We start from the raw sequence: 10,738 nt of genomic DNA, 5'->3' as shown, positions 1-10,738 counted from the left end.
AAATACCAGGATTCACATAGTCTAAATTGGAAGAAAACAAAAGCAATTCAGGGATGTCCTTTAAAAGTGTTGGAATGCAAATCCAACATAATACCAGTTCTTAGCAAAACATTATCCGTCATATGGCAAAAAAACCAATGCTTTGGTACTGTATAAATTTATGTTACGGGTGAGTTTCCTTTGTTGATTTTTATGGTTTTGGTTTAAGGACAAGTTCAGCAATGCAATGTGAAGACTTTAAAAGCAGAAGAAAACCCTGTTTAAAGTGAGAAACTGAACTTTCCCCCTTTAGCCATACTGTATTGGAGATCCTCAGTGCCAAAGTCTCAAAGGGGAGCAGAATCACTTCAGATATTTCAAAGAAAGTATAAGAAGTCAGTGTTTGCTTTGGGAGGACTGGTGCTGTAAAATCATCAATAAAATATCATGATATTGGTCTTTAAAATGCACTAAAGTACTACTTGTCTGCACTTTAAAACTTTATTCAGTACCATTCTCGCTTTTAGTGCAAAATAACTGAATAAACAGCAAAACCTGGAACCACTATCATAGAAAGAAAAACTGCTTTTTGCATTTATTAGTTGGGTATTGTTTGATGGTGCAATAGTCAAGAGGATAAGAGCTGTTCTCTAAAGTTAATTTCAGTGATGTTTACAGAACATTGTGTTTAATATGATGAAAAGAAAAGAGAGCAACTGCAAAGTTAAACAAAAAAATAAATTATGTCCAACATGTCCCTATGATTCTTTTTAAAACACAAGATATATTAAACTTTGATGTGCTTTTTGTGAGCAATTCTGCACGATCTCTTTCTTTCTTCTTGTTTTGGGCTTTACATTACTCCATGTTGTTTTTAGATCTTCTTACCTTCAACAACCAATTTTTTCCCCTCTCTCGCTCTTGATGAAGACGGACGCTGTTTTTCTCTCGCTTGCTTCCCCTCCTGCTTTTGCTCTTTTGCTCCTTGTGAACCTTTTTCAGAGCACCTTTTTGCATACCATCCCAATTGTAAACTATGGATTTGTTCAGCTGGTCTCTAAATGCAATGGATCAAATGTTCTCACAAGAAGGCATGGGTGAAGGAGAACCGTCTTACCTCTGAAACATAATTAGATTTATGATAACTGGATTTTGCTGTTTGGAGTTGGTGGGAATCTGGATTGTCGACAAATTTGGAAATACCAGCCGCTGTTTAAGCTGTCTGGAATGTGTGTGCCAGGTTTGGCAACACTCAGACTGTGTGCGAACTATCTGTGGACCAGTATCAGAGCTGAGCAGGCAGGACTGTGGAACTTTGTGGCAGTGTTCACGGACAGCTGGAAGAAAGAGATCTTGGAGAAGTTGTAAGCCCGACTTGGACGCTAGTGATCACAATTTGGCTGTTTGGAGTCGCCATGTGATGTACTAGTGAGACTATAAAAGGCAAATGCGAATATTAAATAACTCGACCTGACCCAAAACAATGTTGAAATCTGAATCTGGCTCTGGCCTTGGAAGGCTGATAATTTCAATTTCTCCTTGGATGTTTGGAAACAAGATGCTCTGATCCCCTCCTACAACCACCCCCCCCCCCCCCCCGAGAACATATGTGGACTCTTGTCAGCCTGGCTGAGAGACACTGTAACATTTTTATCAGGACTATGGAAACTATCTGGAAGTGTTCATGAACAATCTCACCGTCTTGTCGTCCCCAAACCCCCTCCCCTGCAAAATGTATTATGTCTCTCTATGTTGCTTGCTGAGGTAGATTTTTTGCTACCTTACACTGTGCCCTGTGTCAAAGACATGGTCTGAGAGATATTTTTTTTTATACCTTGTCTCCTCATGTTTTCTTCCCATTTTCTTTTCCAAGCGATAAGGGCAGCGCTCATTGGGAGCTGTAGCCTCGGTACAATTCCGTCTATCCTTCAGACGGCTGTATGGAATGGAATTTTGCTGTACTTAACTGTACAATGACTATAAAGTTGATTCTGTTTCTGATTTTGAATAATTAGTTTTTGATCACCAGTCAGTTTTCCTCAATCTGAGTAATCCGCTCAAGGTGGCAGCATGTTGGAGCAGCTCTGTTACTTTCATTCTGAGATTTTGCTTTTGGAAACTTTAATTCCTCTTTTTTCTGGATGTAAATCACATTTTTTGGACGATTGTTTCCTCTGGTATCAGATGCTGTGCAGCTGGAAGGATTTTCACTGAAACTTTTTTAGTTTTGGACATTTGTTATGATGCATAACCATGGCAACAAGGCAGTTTTCTACAACCAACAGCAGCTGATTAACATCTCAAAAGCTCAAATAATATCTCAACTACAGCCCCAAATCTCAAATGAGTTGAAAAGGATGTTCTGTGGACGCATTCTCATCTACCTGCCAGCTGTGATTGGGTGCCTGACCACTGAGATCCTGGAACTGGCGGGAGACACGGCTCATGACAGCAGACGGACAGGATCGTCCCTCGGTGCATACAATTGGCTGTCCGCAGTGACGAAGAGCTCAGCGGACTGCTGGGAGGAGTGGCCATCGCTCTGGGAGGAGTTCATCCCAGCATACGGGTGGTCCTACAGCCCGGGGGAACCGAGAGGCCAGCCGAGTCTGGGTGGACAGATCGAATGGCATCTGCAGCCAGTTTCTTAGGATCCACTGTGAGATGGACCTTTACAAGAGATCCTTCCTGCCTTCAGCCACCAGTATCTATAACATCTCTTAATGAAATGAGGATAACGAGTTACAACAACAAATAATTTCCCTTTGGTATTAATAAAGTATTTTTAATAGAATTGAATTTGAATTGTATATTTAGACCCACTGTAAGAAGTTGGGCCTGTAGGAAGTTGCTTTTACATGAAGGAACGCATGAGGAAAATATTCCATTGAGATAAAATTGCTTAGAAGTTGCGCAAGTTCAATAGTGTTGGATTGACCAAGTCAAAGCTTGAACCTTAATCTGATCCAGAATGTGTGGCATGACTTGAAAGATCCCTGTAATCCAGCGGCACCTTTTAACTTTTGAAGGAGCTGGAACAAATACCAAAATGGGTGAGTACTTTGACACTGCACGCTTTGTTGGAGTCGACTGTTACATTGTAAAGAAGCTGGGAACAATGAGCTCTTATTCACTGAATGATTCAAGGTTGTTTAGTCAGCCTATGAAACAAATCCACATGAGAAATTCAAGTGTTTGCATCAAATGAATATTTAAATGTGTCACAATAAGCTGTATTAATTAAATAGAAAAACAATGTTTTTGTAAACCTTACCTGAAAGTTTTTTTTTTCCTAAGATAAATCAACGAACAAGCACAGCTGCTACTTTATTGAACAGTAGAATCACTTAAAACCTTTTGGTGCTCTACATATTTGTGAATAATTAAGTTACTTTAATTTTAACAAAGTTGTGCAAGTGAATGCTTCAACTCACTGATGGACTTTTGAAGTCATCTCAGTAATCGTTGAGCTCTAATTTTTCAATTGAATATTTATTAACTATATATAATGATGAACTAGTTTTTATAAATCTTCTGAGATTTAATTATTTGTATTGTCTTTTGCAGAAATCTTCCATGCGACCACTTAGTTGTCTCTCATTGAGTCCTTTGTTTCTCACGAGAACCTTTCAGCTCAGTCACGCCTCCTACATGCTCACCTGCCTGCTCACTCTCCATCTCTGCTGCATCCTCTTCTGTTCTACCTGGTCTCGTGAAACTCTTTTCTTCTCTTACTAACCTGGATCAAAATCAAAAAACACAACATTGTCTTGTCTTGTTAAATTTAACTTTCATCAACCACCTTCTGTGTACATTCCTTGGTCAGCCATCTTGGGTCATGTGACTAAAAAAAAAACGACAAACAGCTCTAATCAGAAATAAAATTAGCTGTTAAAAATGTTGCAGCTACCTTTTCGAGTTTAAAGAGTTTGATCTAAAACATGTTAAAAATAAAGGATGTCAAACAGAGGACACTGGATGGGTTGTTAGCAATAAAATGCAAAGTTATTTTATATTAAGAGATCATGAGTTCACTAAGCTGCTAGAGACGAGTCTCCCAATCAGAAACAGCACAATAAAAAAGTTAGTTGAAAAGGCCAGACTCTTTTAGTAGTTTGTTTGTTTGTTTGTTTGTTTGTTTGTTCAGTAAAGGCCTTACATGCAAGACACTGTTCAAACACACTGCTCTTAGTAAATGTAGGTAACAGAATGACATGCATTCACACAAAACTGATGTAAATCTTCAACACGACCTTGTCAGCCCTTTTTATTCAACAGATGATTTTTATATAAAGAAAGGACAATGGAAGAGAGCTAAGTTCAAGTTGGATGAAGCATTTTGGTTTAAGTAAAACTAAAAAGAAAACATGTTTTTAAGTAAAACTAAAAAGAAAATACTGAACTGACATTTGCTCAGCTTTGCTTTTGATAAAATTTCTCATATTCCCAGGCTAAAAAAAAAAAGATTTTCTATTTGTTTTAAAGAAGATGAAAGGGGCTGAGTAAATGGTGAGTTTGTAAAGCAGGAGTCGACAAAGCAAGCCCTCAAAATGATTCCTATCATCATGACATTTTTACATAAAGACAAAATGTTAAACATTGTATGTATATTGCAAATATTCTAAAAAAACATCCATCCATCCATCCATCCATCCAGCCATCCATCCATCCATCCATCCAGCCATCCATCCATCCATCTATTATCTTTACCCGCTTCTTCCTTTTCAGGTCGCTTCACAGTCGTAGTACTTGTCCTTTCACGTTTCTTTCACCAAATTCTCATAGTTCCATCGAACATCTTTGAGATGCTTTGTGTGTCTGATTCCACCATATTTGTTTAGTATGCAGACTAAGCCCAGTCTAATAGAACAGCCATGTGACTCAAACCTGGATTTCAGATGATCCCGCCGTGCACTTTGTTTAAAATGAGTGCAAACCCACATTTCAGAATTGCATATGGAAAAGTACCAGAGCAAACACTTTTAAACAACACTATCTTATTTAGTTCAGCCCAACGTTTTCATGTTTGATTCCCCAGTTTGCAATGAATATCCTTAAAGCACCTTGTTTGCAAATTACAAACCACCTCGTTGCTACATAAAAGTGTTTGCTGTGAAAGTAGCCCAACTTCTGCTGAAATAGGTCACATTTGTTGTTTTGCTACACAATTTTATAGAAAACACTTATTGTCTGTGGACACTGCAGGAGAGGGGAAGCTGCGCAAAACGCAGCACTGTGGGTCTTTCATGGACTCAGAGCAGTGACTGTGATGATGAGCACTAGCTGCAGTGATTGATAAATGGCAGTTGATGCTCGTGCATGGATGAATGTACATTTGGCAACAGAAACATCTTCAGTCACCCTCGTGACGCCTCTGAGCTCGCCATCGTGGGGTTGGGGGGGGACTCAGCCCTCGGAGAGACGTCGGTGGTGTGGCTGCAGGATCCAACCCGCTCCAACGAGTGTGTCTTTAAGTGCGTGCGTGTGGAGTTTTCCTGCACCGGCTCATAGGAGGGGGTTGGAGTGAGTGACGCTGCGCCTTGGAGCTGAGCGGAGCGCTCACCTGCACACGAGAGAGCCGGGGAAAAGTCTGGACAGAGCTGCAGCGCATGCACGAAGCGCGAGCAAGGAAGAGTCCGAGCAAGTGAGGGAGGAAATTACCCACACCAGGAAGGAAGAATCCCGAACCGAGCCTGCCTGTCTCTGGTTCCATCCTCATCCACGCAGCTTTTTTTTTGGACTCGCCTCGCTCGCCACAATGAGAACTGACTTGGCTGTGGTTCTGACAGCATCTCTTCTTCTTCACACATTCTGGGTGAGGGGTTTATTTTATTTCATTAAGCTTAAAAAAATTAAAATGCTCTAAAAAAAGTCCTGCAGTCACACAGAACCGTTGCGGCGTGCTGCAGCACGGAGCGCAGCGCTTATTGCGTCTTATTACCAGCCCCAACTCCTCCACGCTAATTGGTTCCCCAATGGGTTTCCAACAAATAAAAAAGTAACACTTAACGACTCAACGCTGTCTACTTTAGTCAAGGTGGTCACTCATTGTCGCTGTTGTTTCATTGCCGGACAGCACAAGTTCAATTACGCACCGTCTGTTCACCAGGGTGATGCCTTTATTTCCAGTCAAACTAATTCTCCTGCTTAATTTAACTCGAGCCGCCTTGATTTGTAAGCTAAAAGCAATATCTTGTAAAAAAAAAGTTGAACTTTGGAGCATTCTTTTATTTTTTTATTTTTAATCAATAGAAGCTAAATGAAGTCTGCGCCTGTTGTTCCCTAATGACACCCAAACTGCATCTTTCTCTCTGCTGCGTAGAATTAAGCTCCTACTTTACTATCTGTGCTCTTTCTGCCTGCTCTTTAGCCCAAATGAGATATTCTAAACCATTTGTTAAATTTCAACCTCCAAGTCTGCGTGCATGTGTGTTGGACAGTGATGCAGTGATGGATTAGCTCATTTGATCATCACCAAACGTTGGGAGCAAAGTTGCCTGCAGTTTACTCGGTGCACATGCACTCAGTCTTTTGGGCCCCCCCCCCCCCCCCCCCCTCTGCTCAAGAAAGAGTCACACAGTATGGAGGGAGACAAATCTGCTGCATCCATGCAGCTTTCTTTGATGTGTATGAGTGTCTCATTTAACCCTGAGCACAATACTTAAACTAAATCTGTCCTCGTTTCGTTTTACTGCGTTCTTTATAGAAGCCAGTTGTTCAGCACGTTTGATTACTGACACTGGACTGAGGGTCAGTTTAATCAGCGGTGTGCCTTTATAGGAGTATGAAACCGATAAACTTGTTGAATATTTTTCTGCTTACTGCTGTTTTATATTGTTCCAAGGCGCACGGCCAACAAGAAAAAAGGAATGGAGTAAATGGAATGTGTTTATTGATGTCTTACGCTGTATTTTTATTTCCTTCCAGAGGAATAATGCGGAGCATGCCTCCAAAGGTCCCTGTCGGCCTGGCTTCTCACAAAGCTTCTACTCTGTGCTGGTTTCCAGGGATGTACTGCAAGGCCAGGGCATAGTTAAAGGTAAACCCTTTAATTGGCAAGCCAGGAGTTTTACATTGTGTCACGAATATTTACTGTTGAAGTGAAAGAGCTCCTTCTCAGAGGGAAACCTGGCATGGGAATAGAGACGTGTTTTGTTTTGTTTTTTCATTCAGGGGAATGATGTGTAGTGTTCAAAGCATCGAAGCATTTCTTGTGCTACATTTATTTCACCCCTGACGAGAGGAACATAACTGCTGTGTTGCAGCTAAAGCCGAGCATTATGTCAAAAATGTCGAAGCAGGAGCAAACTTTGTGAGCGTGTTTGGTGTTTTTGCACCACAGGAACGACGCACGGTTTTATCGATTGTATTCTGTTGTGTTATTTTTATTTTTGAAGTAAAAGTGCGCAAGACTGAAACATCTTTTATTACCTCAAAATTGTTGCCTGAATGTCTTCTAATACCATCAGTCCCTCTGACAGTGCTGAGCCTCGTGTGTTTATTCAATGCGTTTATAATATTTTACGTGCTGCAACCCTCACAGTACCGAATCTTACCGAGCTGTATGCAAATTGCTTCAATTACACAATGAAGCAGTAAAGTCTGAGGGCCCAATAGTGCAGGAAATGGAATTGACATCCTGTGTCTAATCTGGCAGTACTCCTGCCAATGCAGGCTAATTGCAATTCTCTATCGATCCCATTTTTTTTCCTTTCTCTTCCCCCCATAGCTCGAGCTGTATTGTTTTTCTTTAGGCAAACAATGGCTCTTCATTTTTTTTCAGTCTGCTGTGTCTCCAGCAGCTGTGGTGTAGAAAGTCTTCTCATTCTCTTTGGCTCGGCAGAGAAACAGCTGCCAAGACTCTCTGTCCCCTAATTTTCTGCTTACATAAAAGGGTCTTTATGCACATCGTGGTATTTTATGCAGTTTGAATATTTTGTATTTATACGCGTGCTTGTTTTGCTGTAGTATCACGCTGACAGAAGGCATCGGCTTCATTTGAGTGTTTCATTAACTTCAGCACACTGTTGCCCGTCTGGGTGTGGGATCGGATGTGGGACGTTGTCACTTGTTGCGAGCGTTGCTCTTAGCGCTGCAGTGATGTCTTCAGCCCAGCAGGGGGGTGTCAACACAATCAGAAGACGGAATGAGCTGTCACTGCTGCACAGGGGGGGAGTCATTTCTTCCAGACAGCATTATTTATCCAGTTTGGTCCCCAGGAGATGAACTCATCGCACCATCTCACATCAACTTATCTTAACTCGTCGAACAGGCTAGTTTCCAATTGTCTTGCAGAAGAAAGCCGTATGTGTGTGTGCTTCAAAAGACTAAAACCATTAAAAATGCACAAATGTTTTCTTTAAATTGCAATGAAACCATATGATTTATTTAGCATTTATCACGTCCAAGTCGCTTGACAAGTTCACGTGCACGTCTTTGCTGGCTCATAGCTGCAGTGTCATCTTTGTGTGAGAGCGCAGCTGTGGCGGCAAAGGCACCCACACATGTACACGCTGCATGAGACACACACTCATTGGGCGTGATGTACGGCGCTCGGGCAGTTGATTTATAGTTAAGAAGGGTGTCACTGAAGGCAGGCAGGAAGTGGCTCTGTAAAGGCTTTAATAATAACATTGTTTAACCTAAAACCGTCAGATGAAGGAAGAAGTAATGACGCCCACTTGTGCACACACACACACACACACATATATAAATATATTCATGTTAGCCAGCAGGGCTAATAATGGAAAGGACAGAACTAGGACCTTGGCCATGATGGGTAGAATGCCTGGGTCTAGACAGGAGGTCATGGGGGAAAAGGAGGGTGTAACTTTCACACGTTATCATTTTCAGCCTCTCAACATTTGCCTGAAACATGAAAGACTTGGTTTGCTTTTCAAATCGTCGCCGCAAATAAATCACTAGGGTCAAAACTTTATCTCACGGCGCAGTAATTTTTCCGAGAGGCCATTTTTTTTGTGATCGGAACAGCTTTTCATTTCCCTTTTGATTCGTGTGTTTTATCTGTATGACTAACACAGCTATTCATGCTTTGTTTTAAAAAAAAAAAAAAAAAACTTTTCTGTAATATTCAGCAGTCGTTTACGCGTTCAGCTCCTTGATGAGCAACGTGAAGATGCACTTTGTTTTCCAGTGATCCTCTTTGTGTGAACGACGATGCTCATTGAGATCAATCTAAAAAAAGAAAATTCAACAAATCATTGCCAACTGAGTTCTTTTTCAGTTTTACTGATAATCAGTCTTTTAAGGAGATTTATGAAATCTGCAGAGTGAATTAAAGATTTGCAGCTCAACTGCTTACAATATAATGTTAATATTAATATAATAATAATAATGTTAATGTCTGCTTAATTCATAGTTTCAGACGCATTTCTTTTTGTGTGGCAGGTTTATACTCCATGCAGAACAACGCAGAAAATGACTAAAATTGCAACAAAACAAACAAAAAAAAAAATACAAATATGATAAAATACTAACTAATAAAAATGTATCTATTTAAAGAAGCCTGTGGATTGCACCACATCTTTCAATCTCCCATCCTGAACACGCACACTGGTGACAGTGGAAAGGAAAGACATCCTTTGAACAAGAAGAAACCTCCAGCAGCACCAGGCTAAGGATAGGCAGCCATCGAGTGTCTGGGTTAGAGGAGACAGGAATACAGGAAGTCATCCTTTGTGTATTCTGTGTTTGAATATTTCAGGACATAAAACTCGTGGCCCTTTTTTCCCTCTCGAGCTCCAGTTGATGTTTGTAGGCGTCTTGTCTATCGCAGCGTTTCAGTCAGATTGGTTGTGATGGTTGTGATGTCTGGACTTTGATGGGACCACTGCCACACCTCAGCTCTTTTCATGTCCAGACATTTTATTGTCGATTTAACGGTCAACTTTGAATCATACCCGTCTCTTGGCTCAGTGTCTGTTAAGCTTTGACTCGGACTGTTGGTTTCACATTTGACTCAAAAATATTTTGCTGTGTAGAAAAGTTTTATAGTTTTCTGTATATTTAGGTCCTGTGCAAAATTGTTCAATTTTTTTTTCAGACTTGTCTCCTCATCATTGCGCTCGACAGATAATTTGCACGGATATGTTGTGTCGTCTTTTGCTTCAGACGTTCTGTGGTTCGTTCAGATGCAGCTTGACTAACCTAATCTGTAGTGCTGGCTTTGTTTTGTAATGATTGTTGGATTTTATTTTATTTTGTTAGGGTTAGGTAGTTTTGGCTATTCATCTGAGTTTTCTTTTATTACGGTCAAACACTATATGTCCTCCATAATGTGTATTTTCAGTTTTTACACCCCATATTAGTAAGCAGCACACCTGATGGCTGTCAGTAATCACCCTTTCCATTACTAATAGTTAATTCAGTTACTCTGTTCTTTGTCACATCTGTTATGTACTCTGATGGTTTAAAAACTTGCCTTCAGAGATTGATAATTGCTTTTCTAAAATAATTGCCGGTTTCTTTTCCCTCTAGCATTATGTTTATAACTCTGAATGTTGCAGACCAGCAAACTGTCCAAACCTTCTCGTTCTTTTTGAGGCTCTCGTTCTCACAGATAATCAGCGAAATAAGTGCATTTCCAATAGATAGCACCTAGATGTTATTTCCCCTCCTTAATTCTATGGGAGCTGTAATGGAGGATTTCTTCTGTAAATGGTCACCATGTGTTGTCCCTTGGAAGTGGTATTACTGACTGACTGACTGACTGACTGACTGACTGACTGACTGACTGACT

The 10,738-nt window shown here is 40.6% G+C and overlaps 1 protein-coding gene across 1 annotated transcript in view; it reads left to right on the top strand.

Annotated features, from left to right (window-relative positions):
- Window positions 1-5,737: 5,737 nt before the first annotated feature.
- Window positions 5,738-10,738, top strand: part of LOC119416657 (cadherin-4) — a 390,454-nt gene continuing 385,453 nt past the window's right edge. Inside the window, exons 1-2 of the mRNA XM_037683843.1 lie at window positions 5,738-5,794; window positions 6,907-7,018. Of these exons, the coding sequence (XP_037539771.1) occupies window positions 5,738-5,794; window positions 6,907-7,018 (169 nt within the window). The remainder of the gene's footprint in view (window positions 5,795-6,906; window positions 7,019-10,738) is intronic.

Source organism: Nematolebias whitei, chromosome 11 (assembly GCF_014905685.2).
Source record: "Nematolebias whitei isolate Nwh7 chromosome 11, NemWhi1, whole genome shotgun sequence".
Lineage (NCBI taxonomy): Eukaryota > Metazoa > Chordata > Actinopteri > Cyprinodontiformes > Rivulidae > Nematolebias > Nematolebias whitei.
The sequence above is the reverse complement of the archived record's forward strand: the minus strand, read 5'-3'. Positions and strand labels throughout refer to the sequence as shown.